At 32.6% G+C, this 18754-nt stretch overlaps 1 protein-coding gene across 1 annotated transcript; it reads left to right on the plus strand.

The window, feature by feature from the left end:
• The first annotated feature begins 1907 nt into the window (after positions 1-1907).
• On the plus strand, positions 1908-3278 carry LOC120175894 (flavonol 7-O-rhamnosyltransferase-like). Its single transcript, XM_039182445.1, has one exon. The coding sequence runs from the start codon at positions 1908-1910 to the stop codon at positions 3276-3278; it is 1371 nt and encodes a 456-aa protein (XP_039038376.1).
• Positions 3279-18754: the final 15476 nt, after the last annotated feature.

Genomic DNA, 18754 nt, shown 5'->3' on the forward strand with positions numbered 1-18754 from the left:
CGAGTCAGCGGAGGATGCTAGGGAGTTCTATGAACAATCGCACACGCCGATCACTCAAGGATAATTCGATTATCGGTCGAGAGTTTGTTTGCTCAAAAGAAGGTTTTCGTGCAGAGAGATATACAAAGAAAGAAACCAGAGTTTCCCAATCACGGCCTGCGACGAGAGAGGGATGTAATGCAATGCTGAGAATAGCAGCAAAAGGTGGGGGAAATGGGGCATCTATGGTTTTGTTTGAGAACATAATCATGAACTTAATCCGAGCAAAATACCACCTCGACGGTCGCATCGAATCACGTTTTATGAGGTATGTTATTGTAAGTATTTCAGTTTAATGATTAGTGGAGAAGCTAAAAACTTCTGATTTGGCCATTCCTTTTACAGCTAAGCTTCCTGCAGTTGCATCCTCTTTGGGACCAGCCTCTTGTACTCTTTAACTGGATTTATTTATAAATGTAACTCAATAGCTTGCCCTTATATGAATTAACTTCTGATTTGAAGGATGAAAAAGATCTTAAAATTCTAGATTTGTCGTTGGAAATTCATTGCAAGAAAAAGAAATTTGCTGCTTACCAAGAACAACTTCAGATGGTTTTAAAATCGAAGAACACACACAGCGGTTACCCTTAGAAGTAAACTTGGTGTCCAAAAATCTGAGGGAGCTTGAATCTGAAGACTAAGAAAGCTTATTTTCTAAGCTAAGCCTCCTGAAATCTCTTCTATGCATAAGCAGATATGTTAACTTGTGAGTTACTTCACTCGAATTGCTAATTACTTCGATTTAATAGTCTATATCCACCTCTGTTGAACTCTTTGTTTTCTTGAAATACCCATTTTGACATTCGTGTTCAACTTGGCAACTTATATCCGGACATGAGTACGAGGATATGATACTCCAAACCTCCAAACACATGAAAAGTTTAGGAAAAACAATATCGAACATGCCATGTCATACGTCCAAGTCTGAGTAGAAAAGCTGTTTATAATGTTTGTTTATATGCAACTGCTACAATAGCTTATGTTTATGAACTCAGATCCTTCGTATGCCTTCATTATAGTCACTTCCCGGCTCCAGTCGTTGTTTTTCTCTGTAATTGCTTAACCAGAGAGAATGTTGTTTAAATATTTAAACATGGCAGGATAAAGTAATGATGTTGAAAGTTTTCTTTCCATTTCAGTTGATTCTCGAACTGTGGAAGTTGTTATCGAAGAGATCGGTTAATTGTATCTCTGAATGCGGAGATGATTACCGTGCACATCATGATTATTCGTAAGAGAACCTGATTTTGATCTTATCTCGAGGAATAACCCTTTGTCGATGATTACTAAATATATTGTGTCCTCCATGTTTCTTGATGACTGATTTCAGCCATAATTTGCTCACCATGTATGCCTTGTAGACGTAGTTATAAGAATAGTCTTTGTTAATGCAAAATTTAGAATTCGTGGAAGCATAATGTATCAGAACAAAATAAAAATGTGATTTATTTATTACACCTCTAAATTTTTAATATAACCTTTTAAGTTTACATTTAATATAACTTTACATCCTTTAATATAAAATCATGCGTATTCCTTTTCTATATTATTAATTTAGTAGAAATAGTTGGAATCATAAAATCACTTAACTCTCATGTCCTCTTTTTCTTCTTCTTTAATGCATTATTTTTTATAATGCTGCTCCCTTCTTTCTTTGCCATGTTTTTTAAACCTTTCTGATTTCTGGTCTATTTCTATAAATATTTTTTTATTTTTATTTTTAATCTTATTAAAATAAAACTGCACAGTGGACACTATAAATGTTTACCTAATTGTTGGCTTAGGTTATCTTTGGATGAGTAGTAAGATTGGTTCCATTTTAGGGGGTAGACATATATAGGTGAAGAAAGTGGAGACTGTATTTCTCAATGGCAACTAACAAGAAGAACAATGGCGTACACGTCTTGACGATCCCATTCCCAGCAGGTGGCCATATTCTTCCCCATATGGACCTAATCCACCAGCTCCTCCGTCGTGGCTTGACCGTCACAATTGTCGTCACCCCCAAAAACCTTCACTATCTAAATCCTCTTCTATCTCTTCATTCTTCCACCAGTGTTCATACACTGGTTCTTCCATTCCCTACTTGTTCAGCCTCTCCCATCCCTCCCGGAGTCGAGATCATGCAAGATGTTTCCTTAGCACCACATTTCGTCGAATCATTGAGTGAACTTTTCGATCCTTTGGTTAAATGGTTTCGAACCCACCCATCGCCTCCTGTTTCCGTTCTCTCTGATATGCTCCTTAGTTCCTGGGTCAACTCACTTGCTTCGTCTCTTAATATCCAGAATCTGAGTTTCAGTGTTCTTAATCCAAGTACTTTGTTTCCGCGGATGTCAAGGTACCTGAACTATGGTTCTGAAGATGATTCTTTCACAAGGATACATATGGGGATTGCAACAAGCTGGGGTCTTATCTTCAACTCATTTACTGAGCTAGATGGTGACAAAATGCATATGATCAAAGATGAGTTCATCCACCATGATCGACTGTGGTCTATAGGGCCTTTGCTTCCTATAAAACCTAATGGCACTGAGAGAGGTGGACCAGGTTCCATGCCCCAACATCAAATAATAGCATGGCTTGATTCTTTCCATGTCGATAAATCTGCGGTGTATGTCGGATTCGGAACCCAGATTTCGTTGTCCAAACGACAAATGGAGACGTTGGCTTCAGCATTGGAAGAGAGCGGAGTTCCTTTCATTTGGGCCATCAACATCATGGAAGAAGATGGCAGAGATCGGAACAATGTTTCGTCCGGGTTCGAAGAGAGAGTACGAGGGAAGGGACTAGTAATCAAAGGTTGGACGCCGCAGTTGGTGATTCTGGAGCATCGAGCTGTTGGTTCGTACTTGACTCACTGTGGCTGGAACTCGGCATTAGAGGGACTACTGGGTGAAGTTTTGTTGCTGGTGTGGCCCATGCAAGTCGATCACTTCGACAACGCCAAGCTGCTGGCTGAAGAACTGGGAGTGTCTATCCGTGTCTGCGAGGGTTTAAACACTGTCCCTGACGCAACCAAACTGGCTCGGATCTTGTCTCACTCAGTATCTGTGGACCAACCAGAGAGGGCTCGAGCCATGAAACTAAAGGAAACTGCATTGGCTGCCATCCAAAAGGGCGGGAGTTCAGATCAAGCTTTGGATTGCTTAGTACAACTTTCTGCCTTAAGTGCAGGGACACTTATAAACAAATATAAAGTACCACCATGGATATACCGAGGGGAGCTGGTGGGATAATCAGGGATGTTTCAAAAGACGTAAGTGAGCAGTTGCCTCTTCTAAAAGTTTTAAATTATCATATATTTTAGATATTTTCTTTATATTTTTGTTAATAATCTATTTTTGTCCCTCTTAGAATTTAATAATGAGATGACTATCCAGCTCAGTTGGTAGAGCATAAGGTTCTTAACCTTGAGGTCTGGGATCGAGTCCCACGGAGGTCATTTCATAATTTGGAGGTCTTCTACGGAAGCTGCTCTCAACCTTGTATTGGGGGCAGCCTACTATCTTACCTCCCCTTACCCCATTACATATAGGAACACGGGACATCCATTTTAGAATTTAATAAATTTGATTCCCTTTTAAATTCCACATGATTTTACAACTATAAGTAAGATGCTACGATAGATTCCAGGTATTAAAATGTTAATGGCTTCGAACTATTGTAATTGTTCTTCATCTAGTACCTAATACATGATCATGTTGATTAATTTTCTCACTAATATTCTTAGCGAGCTTTATATAATAGTCTTTAACTGCAAGGTGCACCGAAAATCAAAATACCTGCAATCACTCGAGTCCTCATCGCGATTGTAGAAAAAAACTTGAATGAGTGATTTCAGTGATAAAAGAGAATATTATTCTTCTTAAAAGATTAGAGTTGGAGCAATTACATCCGTATCGATAAAGTAAGAGCGGTAAGTTTGAGTTATATTGCAGACATCCGGGAATCAGGGGAACTTGAGTTGCTCGAAAGAGAGACTCATGAAGCGACAGCTACGGGATTCTCTTCGGAGACGGAAGCATTTGAAGAACTATAAGACAATCAAAGATGACTTAAAAGGTATGGAATGGAATTAATCAAACCTAAAGAATCAGATTCTGAGTATAAAGTTACATGCATGAATATGATAAGGAGGATTTGTCGAGTCGAGTTTCAATCTTTTATTTTAAACTTGGAGTCGAATTTGATAATTTTAAGCTTGTGAATTTTTTTAGTCGAGTTGAATTTAATTTTACACTTTTCAAATTGAGTCAAGCTCAACACTACTCAAACTCAGTTCGACTCGTTTATAACACTAAAAATGCGTGAATATTTTAACACAACTTAGGAAAGTTATCATCTTTATTAGGTCTTCATCTTTTAAAAGTATTTTTTTATTATAGAAGTGGTTAATTTTTTATTAAAAATAGGAAATATCCTAAATTAGAATAAAATTTTATAATCGTAAACATAAATTAAACACATAGTTAGGATATTTTTCTATAATCATTCATACAAAAACTAGTGACTTAAGATCAATAAGGATCATTTAAAGAAAATGTTAAAAACTAAACAAAAAAACTTGAATAAATATAGATACAAATAGATCTAACCACATCGACAAACGAACCACAAAAGGAGATCAATCTATTGAAAGACAACTGACAAACCGCAAATCATAGCCAAGCGACATGAAAAATTATCCACGAATGAAAATCGAGAATCAAATCTAATTCGAAGGTCCGAAGTAGGGAATATCAATATGATAACAGATAAGCGTCATATTTATCAGTCATGACAATGTTAAATAAATCCTTAGAAAAAAGATAAATGATAACAACAATTAAACGATCGAAAACATACCAAAAGTAAGAGGAAAACGTGTCATAAATGTAAAGTTATTAAAAATTAAAAACAAGAAGAAAAATAAAGATATAATATAAGAAAATAAAATAACAATAAAGACTATTGCCGGTTAACAACCAAATTAAAATTAATGTCGTCGTCAACCAATAAAGATTAAAAATAAAAGCGATGAACGGTGCATACAAACGATAAATACAATATATTTATTTTTTAAAGTGTAGTTTAAAAATATAAATTAGATTTATACGAATGTAATACAACTCGAATTCGAGCTATTCAACTAAATTAATATTTAAACTCAAATATTTTTTTAAGTTAAATAAATTTCAATTTCGACTGAATATTTTCACCTAGATAGATTACAGTATATAAAATATTATTTCAATCCGATTTCCAATTTCATGCCATTTTTAAGGTTGCATGATATGTAGCAACAAACATGTTGCAACCGGCCAACCAAAGTAATATTAAAAAAAGGTGTAATGTTATATTATTTTAAGAAACCAATTGAAAATTTTAAAGTCTGTTCATATTGCTTGATATTTTTTAATGTATTTTTTCATTCTAATTCGGACCGATTCGTGTCGCATATCTGATTTCGATATGTGAATCTCCTAAGAGAAATTTTCTACACACACAAAACTTCAAACTCGAAACATGTTTAAATAATATCAAAATGTTTATGACTTAAACCAGCCTCTGTCGGTGATTGTATGTTATTTTAATTGATAGTATTATTATTATAATATTTAAAAATTTATTAATTTAAATATATTTAAATGTATTTTTTTTTATTTAAGAGGTAGACCTAATTTAGGTATTATAACTTTATAAAAACTCGCTAATCATATGCCACGATGCATTGATGAATGGAATCAGAACTTCCGGCCTATACTATACATATGGACTGTGGTATAACTCAGCCAATAATTTTATGTATAAACATAAAATTCAATATATATATATATATATAATGATATGGAAAAATAACGCAAAAAAATAAAGTAATCATCTTAATAATCTATATTTTATTTTACTTTTATTTATTTAATAAAAATAATGACAAATATTTATTCCCACAAGTAATATATATTTAAAAAGAAAAAAAATTAAAAGATGGCCTTTGTTTTTGGAACATAATAATTGGTTTTTTTTATTAAATGGCGTATCATAATTGGTTTAGCTTTAGTGGAGAAGATAGTGCGGAATATCATGCCAAGTTGATCTTGATCAGTTCGATTAGACCTGCACATCGTTGAGCCGAGGTATAATTTCAATAAATTATTATCACTCCAACATCCAGGATAAGGACTAAAACGATGTCTTTAAAAAAATTATCAAAACAATCTACCTCGAATATTATTTCTCATACTAAAATAATTGTTACGGTATTTTCATAGACTTTAGAAGGGTATGAAGTCTTTAGTTGAAGACTCCAAGATTGCTATGCATCTTTAACTTTGAGAAAGTTAATGCCGCGTGAAAATCTAAGATTGCATGGTGTTCTTGACGTCTTCTCCTTGACACTGAGGACGGATGCAAAATTTTATATTAGAGGAGGCGAACTTATAAAATTTTAAAGGGGAGACAAACTTAAAAAATGCCAGGGGGCGAAAATGGATTTTTAACAAAAATAATACAAAGAAAAATGTCAAAATTATATAGGAATTTAAATGTTTAGGAGGACCACCCCCATCCGCTCCCCTCTAGGTCTATTCCCGTGACACTGTAGATATGACCCTAGATCAAAAAATAATATGGTGACGGTTTTATACGGGAAATTTTTTTCCCACTACTCCATATGAGCAAGGAAACCCAACTTATTGTAATTTTATCCTCTCAAAGGATTTAATATAAAATAAGTATTTAAATTATAATAATTTTATTTGGATATTTAAATTTTTTTGGTCAGAATAAATATTTAATATTTTTATTCCGTAATTATTTCCTGATCATTCATAAAAAATATCCAAAGGATGTGAGACATGTGACCTTCGGTCATCTTCTTTCTCTCTCCTTTGATTTTCTAAGCAAACAAATATAAAAACATACGAAAAATTCAAAAATTAGTTTATTTTTTAGAAGTCAAATAATAAACACTATAATTTAGACATTTATTTTATAAGTATAATGACAAAAATACACATAACGTTTGATTAAATAGTCATTTGAGCCCATATTCTTTTTAGAGCATTTTGATCCATAATGTTTCATTTTGAGATAAAAAGACACCTCTATGGATGGAAACCGTTAGTCAACAAACTAACAATACTCTAAAATATTTTGACCCAAAGTAAAACATTAAGGCCAAAATGCTTCAAAAAGTAAGGAGTAAAATGTATATTTAATTAAACATTAGGGGATAATTTTTGTCATTGTACCTATAAAATAAGTGCATTAGGTTATAAATGGATACTAAAATGTTAATAATCAAATAAAAACAAACATATTTAGTTACTTTCTACCATTTTTGGAACTTTGCTAATATAGTGTAATGTTGTCTATCTAAATATAAAATGTATTGATTTCTCAATAACCAGTATCTGATCTTAAAATAAGTTTTTTATTAACTTAAAATAAAATAAAATTTTAATTTTAAACAGAAATTTATTATGTTTAGAGGATATTTTATTATTAATTTGTGATTTTCATAAAGCATTTTTAAAATATAAACAATTTTGTAACAAAGTATGTTTTTATTTATCAAATTGAGTTGTGTTTTGGATAGAATTTTATTGTCAAGCTAATCTAGTCTGATTTAGATTATTATTTAGTTAGTAAACATATTTTTAAACATTTTATATTTCAAGTACTAAAATGAGGTTTTCCCTTGGAAAATAGGAGTTTTTTTTAAAGTTATATTTAAATAAATCTAGACTGTTGAACTATATTTTGATATAACAATTTATGGTAAAATATTTTTGAACTTGAATTCAATTTATTCAAAGTTTTAAAAAGATTTCAAAAATAATTCAAAGTCCATTTAAAAGATGAATTGAGCAAAAATTACAAGTAGTACTGATACTGTTCTTTGTAGTATCGATACCACATGAATGGGTATTTATACCCTACATGTAGTATCGATACCTTAGACAAAGGTAGTACCGATACCATCAAGGTAGTATTGATACTACCATGAAGGCTCAAAACATCGAATGTAAAATGGGTACCAATACTATGCAAGGGTATCAATACCATAGTGCAAAGTAGTACCGATACCCCTTAGGCAATATCGATACTACAAGGCTCTAACGGCTAGTTAAATTTGAAATTAACAAAGGTAGTACTGATACCCTATAGAGGAGTACCGATACTTCCTATTCTGAACAACCTTATTTTGTAGGAAATTAATCCCCAAAGGTTCCAAAACATCGCCAACAGCTAGATACGACTTCAAACTCATTTCAAGCTATAAAAACAAGTTGAGGACACTTAAAGAAGATAGAGAACAACTATCCAAGCAATCAAACATAAGAGAATAGTTTTTCATTCTTATTTCATCTTTCTCTTGTAAATATTTTTGTTATTGTGAGCTTAATTCTTGTAAACACCTACCTTAGAGAGATTTTCTTATTTACATTTCTTTTCATTGTAAAGGGGTTTTGGTTCTAGCTGAGCCCGTGAAAAGCTAGAGAAAGGTTCTAGTTTAGCCCGTGAAAAACTAGACAGTTTGTAAAAGTTATCTCTTTGTCCTTGAAAAAGAAAGAACAAATTAGTGAGTTTGTTGGAAAATCCTTGGTGAGGAGTTAAGGCAATGGATGTAAACTTGGTTGAGAAGTCGAACCACTATAAATCGATGTGCAATTTTTTTATCTTTCAATCTCCTTACTCTCTAAACACAAGAACCATCTCGACCTCTCTTGGTGAACCCTTTCGGTTATCAATTCGAGCTTTCGTAAATCCCAATAATTGGTATTAGAGTTTAACTCGTTAGAAGGCTTAACATCCTTGAGACAATCCTCGAAGAAGCTCTACCGATTCCCGACGCAACCAACAAAGAAATGGCTTTAACCTCCGGTGCCTATTACATTGAAGATTCACATATTGTAGATTCACAACCGGTCAACAAGTCACCCTTCTCCAATGGAGCAAATTATACCTATTAGAAGAATAAGATGATGTTCTTTATTCAAGCTTACGATATAGGAGCTTGGAACTCAATCATGAAGGGTTACTCCACTCCACCCGGTGATTGGAATGATTGGAGTAATGAAGAGAAGAAAAAGTTTCAGCTTAATGCTAAGGCTATGCACATTCTCTTTTGTGATTTAGGCTCAGATGAATATAGAAGAATCTCATCTTGTTCAACCGCTAAGGATATTTGGGATAAGCTCCAAGTCACTCATGAAAGAACCGACGAAGTGAGGGAAACAAAGATAAGTCTTCTCAACCATAGCTACGAGAATTTCAAGATGAAACCCGATGAAGACATCAAAGTTATGATGGATAGATTTTCATGATTGTCAACGGTCTCAAGGGATTTAGAGAAGTAATCCCTAATGATAAGCTTGTGAGGAAGATGATATACTATCTTCCTAAGTCGTGGCAATCGAAGAAGAAAACTATTATCGAAGCTAGAGACCTAAAGTCTCTCACTCTCGATGGGCTAATTGGTTATCTTCTCACTAATGAGTTGATGGTGAAGGAAGAGGAAGAAAATGAAGAGAAGAAAAACAAGAAGAAGAAGGAGGTAGGCATTGCCTTCAAATCCACCAACGAGAGCTATCAAGATTCAAGTTAAGAGGTGGATGAAGACGATGAAGAATAAGAAGAGATGGTCAAGCTCTTTAAAGAACTCAAGAGATTCATGTCTTCCAAGGAAATGAAGCATGAATCAACCAAGAAGAAAAGTCCCCCAGTGTGCTTCAATTGTCAAAGAATGGGGCATGTCAAATATAATTGTCCCCTTCTAAAGAAGAAGGGATCAAGCAAGAAAAGAGACATTTATGGCAGCTTGGAGTGATGAAGATGACTCCGATGATGATGAAGAAGTAGCCAATCTATGACTCATGGCAATAGAAGAAGATTCTGAGGTATCTTCTATCTCAAATGAATTAAATTCATATTCTTTTGATGAGTTACAAGATGCTTATAATGTGTTGTATTTGGGATTTGAGACCATGAATTCCAAATATAAGAAATTAATTTCAAAACTTAAAAATGAAAATAATTTGGTTTTGAAAGTAATAGTTGATTTTGAAAATCAACATGAAATTTTACAAAATGATTTAGAGCTTTCAAAAGTCAAAATCAATGTTTTAGAAAAAGAAAGTTTTGATTTAAGAAAAAGAATTAATTTCTAAAAACAACTCATTATGTTTAAAAATGACAAAATGCTCGCATTGCCATTATCATGGTCATAAGGAACATACTTGTCCTTTGAAGAAAGGAAAACGTTTTAAAATTAGACAAGTATGGGTTCCTAAGGGAACAAGGGCATTGAAACTAACGTTCAAGGATCCAAAGCAATTTGGATACAAAAATCTACTTAAATGTCTCTTGTAGGTGTATGGGAGTAATGATTATGAAAATGGAGATATTCAAATGCTCTAGCCACACGTTGAAAAGGAAAGGGTAACCTCTAAGCCTAAAACATTTTTTTTAATTTTTGATTAATTGGTTGCTCATTTGATTTTAGGCATGCATGAGTTTTGATTTTAAATGATTATGCATTGTTATAATCTCATGTACGTTAAAAATATGTTATGATGAACATTTTAATGTTTTAATGATTTTTCATAATTTTTAGTTCATCATAAGGAATTTTGGTCAAAATTGGTTTTAAATGCAAATGATATCTTTCTAACAATTGATATCAAATTTTCAAATGTTTTTGATTTTATAACTTTTAATTTTTGACCTAAAATTAAATGGTTACATATGGTTTAAATGAAAATGATATCTCTCTAACAATTGATATCAAATTTTTTAAATGCATAACATTTTTGGAAAACTTTATGCATATGCACTTAATTTCAAAAATTAATACTGCATAAAGTATTTTAGACTTGGATATATTGAATTTCATGTGCTACTAACATGTTTGTTATTCTTTGTTGAAATTCAATTTTGTTTAAGTGTTAAGCTTTTAAAGCAAAATTTTGTTTGGAATGCACTTTTTGAGGGGGAGCTTTGATTTTTCAAATGATTTTTAAATGTTAAATTTATCACTTACTCTCCAAAGATATTTTGAACTTTTAAAGATGAATTATTTTTTATATAACAAAAGGGGAGAGAAGTATGGTTTGAAAAATTCAATTTATTTCTTAATGAAAAAGGGGGAGCTGAACATTTTGATATATTTTCCAACAATTGGTAACAATTGATATTTTTTTATTAAATATTTTATTAAGGGGAGTTTTGCCAAAACAATTTTTCAAATGTTTTGTTATATCAAAAAAGGGAGATTGTTGAACTATATTTTGATATAACAATTTATGACAAAATATTTTTGGACTTGAATTGAATTTATTCAAAGTTTCAAAAAGATTTCAAAAATAATTCAAAGTAAATTTAAAAGATGAATTGAGCAAAAATTACAAGTAGTACCGATATTGTTCTTTGTAGTATCGGTACCACATGAATGAGTATCGATACCCTACATGTAGTCGATACCTTAGGTAAAGGTAGTATCGATACTACCATGAAGGCTCAAAACATCAAATGCAAAATGGGTACCGATGCCATGCAAGGGTATCGATGCCATGCAAGGGTATCGATACCATAGTGCAAAGTAGTATCGATACCCCTTAGGCAGTATCGATACTACAAGGCTCCAACGACTAGCAACGACTAGTTAAATTTGAAATTAACAAAGGTAGTATCGATACCCTATAGAGGGTATCGATACTTCCTATTCTGGACAGCCTTATTTTGCAGAAAATTAATCCCCAACGGCTCTAAAACATTCCCAACGGCTAGATACGACTTCAAACTCATTTCAAGCTATAAAAACAAGCTGAAGACACTTGAAGAAGATAGAGAACAACTATCCAAGAAATCAAACACAAGAGAAGGTAGTACTGATACTACAATAAAGACCCAAAACATCGAATGCAAAATGGGTACCGATACCATGCAAGGGTATTAATATCATAGTGCAAAGTAGTACCGATACCCCTTAGGCAGTATCGATACTACAAGGCTCCAACGGCTAGTTAAATTTGAAATTAACAAAGGTAGTACCAATACCCTATAGAGGAGTACCGATACTTCCTATTCTAGACAATATTATTTTGCAGGAAATTAATCCCCAACGACTCCAAAACATCCCCAATGGCTAGATACGACTTCAAACTCATTTCAACCTACAAAAACAAGCTGAGGACACTTGAAGAAGATATAGAACAACTATCCAAGTAATCAAACACAAGAGAAAAGCTTTTCATTCTTATTTCATATTTCTCTTGTAAATATTTCTGTTATTGTGAGCTTAATTCTTGTAAACACCTACCTTATAGAGGTTTTCTTGTTTATATTTCCTTTTATTGTAAAGGGGTTTTGGTTCTAGCTAAGCCCATGAAAAGTTAGGGAAAGGTTCTAGTTTAGCCCGTGAAAAACTAGGGAGTTTGTAAAGGTTATCTCTTTGTCATTGAAAAAGAAAAAAACAAATTGGTGAATTTGTTGGAAAATCCTTGGTGAGAAGCTGAGGTAGTGGATGTAGACTTGGTTGAGAAGTCGAACCACTATAAATCGATGTGCAATTTTTTTATCTTTCAATCTCCTTACTCCCTAAACATAAGAACCATCTCGACCCCTCTTGGCAAACCCTTTCAGTTATCGATTCGAGCTTCCACAAATCCCAACATAGACAAAATTTGAGGCAATTAAGTACTTATACCTAAATTTAGGGTCTAAATGTGTAGAAAATAATTAGAGAATATCCAAGGCCAAGTCGAAGAGAAATATAAACACTAATACTAATTTGTTTTATTATGAAAAGGAATAATATTTTATGAAATTTGTTGAGTTAATCGATCGATGAAATAACCAATAGGGGTGAAATGGCAATAAAATTTTTGGTGGAAGCTTTTAAAGAAAATAAAAAATAATTGCACAACTATTTAGAGTGGTTCGACTTTCACAACCAAAGTCTACGTCCACTACCTTAGCTATTCACACAAAGGATTTTCCACAAATTCACTAATTTGTCTTTCTTTTGAGGATAAAGAGTAACTTTATAAATCCCTCAAGAATTATATCCCAAATTCTTGAGAACACTCTCTCCCAAAGAGAAGAATACAAATTTCGCAAACTTACAGAAAAACCTCACAAGGCAAATTGTTTGCACAATTCTAGAACAAAAAAAGAACACTAAAAAATAATACAATTGAGTACAAGGGTGTTCTTGAAAGCAAAATGAATATTGAATGGAAAATAGGCTTGAATTTGCTGAAACTTGATGTTTAAGGCTTTCTCTTTGTTTCTCTCTCAATTCTTGTTGATCAATGGCTCCTAAGCTTATTTAAATACACCTTGAATCACTTCTGAACGTTGAGGATCATTGGTGAAGTCAATAGAGCCGTTATTGAGTAATTATCATTTAAAAATCTGTTGGGAGCGTGGGTGCATCGGTACATTCTCAATGGTACATCGGTACACTATGTGTAAAATTCAAATATTTCGACCGTTATAAGACCTAGTGCATCGATACACTTGGGGTGTATCGGTACACTAATTACATTCGATGTTTCAAAAGAGCCAGGAGTGTATCGATGCATGGTCTGTGCATCGGTACATAAAATGCATTCGAATTAGGGTGTGCATCGATACATCAAATAGTGCATCGGTAGATCCCTTCATAAAATTGATTTTTGGCTCGATTTTGGTTTGAAATACTTTGTAAAAATTGTTTCAAAAATATTTTAAGTTTAAAACACAATTTTACACTTTAGTAAGGTTTGAAATTGACCTTTGAAAAAACTTGGAGTAATATTTCTTATATTCAAATAATTTAATCAAATATACTTTAAAAATGATTATAAAATCTTAAAATTCAATAACACTTAATTTTTTATATCGAAACATCAAAATGTTTTCAACAATCTCCCCCTTTTTGATATAACAAAACATTTAAGTAATTTTAAGATTTTCTTTGAAAATCATTTTTGAAATCAATTTTTGAAAATTACTCCTCCTTACTATATTCTCCCACTTTTTGTTAAATCAAAAAGACTCTAAAACGTTTTTTAAACAAGGTTTTTAAAAATTTAGCCAATTGATATTTAGATAAAGCTTAAGCTGCTAATATTACAATCAAGAGAAAGATTAACCATTAGTTTCATAAATCAATATTCATAAACATATGTGAGACTGTAAATTGGTCATAATATGTCTAATGATGCAAAAACTAATAAACATTAAGCTCAAATTAAAAATTCAATCAAACCAAATATATAAATATAAGCATTTAAGTTCAAACATCTAAACATCCATATCAAATTTAAACATTCAAACACCCAAAAATATATCAATCCAAAAACATCCAAAATGTTTTAACAATAAATCCTAAGTTCAATCCAAGAAAACTAAGCAAGGCAAGGTCTAATCATCCATAGGAGGATCGGGAGGAGATAGATGTGCCCATATATTTAGCCACATCTCGTGTAAGCACATCGAGTCTATTTTCCATAGCATTGAATCGATTATCCATTGCTTCACGGTTAGCTCGAATCTCTTGTTGATTTTCCAATTGTTGAGCCCCCATAGCAGTTAAATGGGACTCTATGGATGCAAACCTCAGATCAAATGACTCCAAAAATGATTGAAAGTATGGAGGCATTTGATCCTTGTGTTGTGTCGGTTCGTCCTTGGGTATGTGATCGTCGATATCTTGAAATAGCTCTTGAAGTTCTGGATCATCGTCCTCTGCCGGTGCCGGAGGAGCTTGTGAAGAGCTAGCTCCCGATATTTTCTCAATGGATCGAACCCATTGGTCATTTTCCTTCTTCTATCCCGATTTCTTTAAAGATGTGATATTTATTTGGTTCTGGAGAGGGGTGGGAATATCAAGCGAAACCCTAAGCCTGAGTTTGATAAACAAATTACTAAGGAGACTAAACCACCAAGAGATCATCAAGTGAAGGAATCGCTCGTGATGAGTTCTTAATGTACTTACACTATCCTTAGCTTTATAGGGTGTAGCCACAATCTCTCTTTCATTATCTAGATCCGCGTTATCTAACCCAAAGTTAGAAGCGATTGTGTCGGAGTCAATATAAAGAAATTGACCTAAAAGATAAGATCAAATCCCTATGGTTTCAATTTGACACTCGTTTCGGACACATACCGCATTGGAGTAGAAAATGCAGACTAGTTGATGATAGACAATCAGTTTAAGGTGAAAAAGTTTATCAAATTTCTAGGATTTAAGGGTAGGAAGATATTCAAAATTCATATCAACCATTACTTGCGTAGAGGGAATACGCTCTTCCAGATTTTATATGACTCAAAACAATTATGATACATATGGTAGAGATCTTGTCTAAGACCAGGCACATTAAAACAGAGTTTAGAATGGTCATATTCGGGTCGTTTGGATTTGGATTTTGAGGTGGAGGTGGAATAGGAGGTCGGTTTTGGTTTGAACGACTAGATGACGACCTAGGACGTTTAGACATGATTAAAGGTCGGAATGGATAAGGTTACCTGCAAATTTGAAACATATGTAAGCAATATAATCAATCCCAAAACTCAATACGAGTCCTCAATATTCAAGGTTCTCTAAAACAATCCTAATGGCAACATTTTGAAAACAATGTTTGAAAATCAATATTTAGTTTTCAAAACAATATAATTAAATAAAAAAACATCAAATTTAAAATCAATTTTTTTTATTTCAAATTAAAAAAAAATTGAAAAAAATGAGAGTTTTTGATGAACTTAGTTGTAGATTATAGTTCTAAACTACAATCTAACAAATGCCTGATATCTAATTCATCCTAGAACTAATTAAAATTAGTCCTAAGTTCAAAAATTAATAAAATAGTAGTTTTAGAAAAATACCTTGAAGATTTTCGGATTTGAGAGGAATGTGATGTTGTTTGCACAATTTTAGTGAAGTTAACAGGATTTTATGTTGAAAAACAGTTGGATTCCGACTTGTAATCATTGATTTGAGCAAGATTGGAGATTTGAGGGATTTTTAGAGAGAAACGACGGGCTTGAGTGTTTAAGGGTTTTGACAAAATGAGAAAATTTTAGGAATTATAAACCTAAAACCCAACGAGTGTATCGATGCACATTCAAGGCATGCATCAGTGCATCTTCATAGTGTATCGATGCATATTCAAGGGATGCATCGGTACACTTTCATAGTGTATCAATGCACAGTGCACAAAAATGTTAAAATTCGTTTTTAAACACTCAAAATGCTAAATTAATCAGCTCCAGTGGTATTGGCAACTCATATATCGAAAATTAACAATGTTCAATCAAATCTATCATTAAATTTTATTTGAACATATAATTAATTTTCATTAAAAATCATAAACTCCCCCGAACTATTAGCAAATAATACAATCAAAAATATTATTTTTATCAGTATTTTTCAAAATTAATTAAAAGTGCTAAAAATCATTTTAAACACTAAGTGAAGATAGGTCAGTTAAACCTAATTCTCTCGTAAGTGTCCAAAATCGCTCTTTATCTAAAGGTTTTGTAAAAATATCCGCTAACTGATGCAAAGTATCAACATATTATAGAACTACATCTCCTTTAGTGATATGATCTCTAATGAAATGATGTCTAATTTTAATGTGCTTAGTTCTAGAGTGTTGGATGGGATTTTTAGTGAGACAAATAGCACTAGTATTGTCATACTTGATAGGTATGGTACTAACCTCAATTCCATAATCTAAAAGTTATTGTTTCATTCATAAAACTTGTGCATAACAACTACCAGTTGAAATGTATTCCGCTTCAGTAGTAGATAATGCAACACAATTTTGTTTCTTTGAAAACCATGAAATCAACATATTTCCTAGGAATTGACAAGTACCAGAGGTGCTTTTCCTATCTATTTTGCATCCTCCATAATCCGCATCAGAGAAGGCATGTAAGCTAAAGTTAGAGTCTGTAGGATACCAAAGTCCTAAACTAGAAGTATCCTTAAGGTATCTAAAGATCCTCTTAAAAACTAGTAAATGTGATTCCTTAGGGCATGATTGAAATCTAGCACATAAGCAAACACTAAACATAATGTCCGGTCTACTTGCAGTTAGATAAAGCAAATGACTAATCATTGACCTATACAATTTAACGTCTACACATTTACCTCCATCATCTTTATCAAGCTTTGTAGAAAGCTTATTGGAGAGGCGTGAGGTTTCCCATTTTCCAATCCAAATTTCTTGAGCATATCTTTGACGTATTTTGTTTGATTGATGAAGATGCCATCTTTTCTTTGCTTGATTTGGAGTCTCAAGAAAAATGAGAGCTCCCCCATCATGCTCATCTCGAATTCACTCTGCATTAGCTTAGAACATTCTTGGCAAAGAACATTATTAGTAAAACCAAATATTATATCATCAACATAAATTTGAACTACTAATAAATCTTTACCTTTATGCTTTAAAAAAATGTAGTGTCAACATTCCCTTTTGAAAAACCTTTTTCAATTAAAATATTTGACAATCTTTCATACCAAGCTCTAGGAGCCTGTTTTAAACCATAAAGCGCTTTTGTCAATTTAAAAACATGATTTGGAAATTTTTGAATTTTTAAAACCAGGAGGTTGTTCCACATACACTTCTTCTTTTATAAAACCATTTAAAAATGCACTTATAACATCCATTTGATATAATTTAAATTCATTGAAACATGCAAATGCTAATAACATTCTAATTGCTTCCATCCTAGCTACGGGAGCGTATGTTTCATCATAGTCTATGCCTTCTTCTTGAGTATAGCCTTGAGCAACAAGTCTAGCCTTGTTTCTCACTATATTACCACTTTCATCAAGCTTATTCCTAAATACCCATCTAGTATCTATAATAGATTTATTACTAGGCCTTTCAATTAATGTTCATACTTGACTTCTCTCAAATTGATTTAACTCTTCTTGCATAGCCATAATCCAATTGTTATAATTTAATGCTTCTTTAATATTCTTAGGCTCTATGCATGAGGTAAATGCAACATAATTACATATATTTCTAAGAGAAGATCGAGTTGTTACCCCTTTGGATGGATCACCTATTATTTCACCATCTTTGACATAGTTGTATTCTCTTGGGTAAGAGACTTCCCTTTCTTCAATGGTTGGATTCTCGAGAATATCGCGAGTTTCCTCATATTTCGTTTCTTTATTTGATGATAGTTCTCCAACGTCATGTCTAACGTCATTTGCTTTTACAATTCCTACGTCATCATCAATACAAGAATCATTCCTCGGAAGGGGATCATCATCAAAAACAACATGTATAGTCTCTTCTACAACTAAAGTTCTTTTATTAAATACCCGATAAGCTTTAGAGTTTAAGGAATAACCCAGAAAAATTTCTTCATCACTTTTAGTATCAAATTTGCTAAGATTTTTTTTACCGTTGTTTAAAACAAAATAATTACATCTAAAAGGATGAAAATAACTAATTTTAGGTTTTTTATTTTTGAAAAGTTCATATGGAGTTTCTTTAAAATTGGCCTAATCATTACTCGGTTTATAACATAACAAGCGGTATTTGTGGCTTTCGCTCAAAAATATTTTGGCAAATTGTTTTCACAAAGCATGGTTCTAACCATTTCTTCTAACGTTTGATTTTTCCTCTCAACAACTCCATTTTTGTTGAGGGGTTCTAGGTTCTGAAAAATTATGGTTAATACCATTTGAATTACAAAAATCAGTAAATCCAATATTTTCAAATTC

Source organism: Hibiscus syriacus, unplaced genomic scaffold (assembly GCF_006381635.1).
Source record: "Hibiscus syriacus cultivar Baekdansim isolate YM2019G1 unplaced genomic scaffold, ASM638163v2 tig00003398_pilon, whole genome shotgun sequence".
In the NCBI taxonomy this organism is placed as follows: Eukaryota; Viridiplantae; Streptophyta; class Magnoliopsida; order Malvales; family Malvaceae; genus Hibiscus; species Hibiscus syriacus.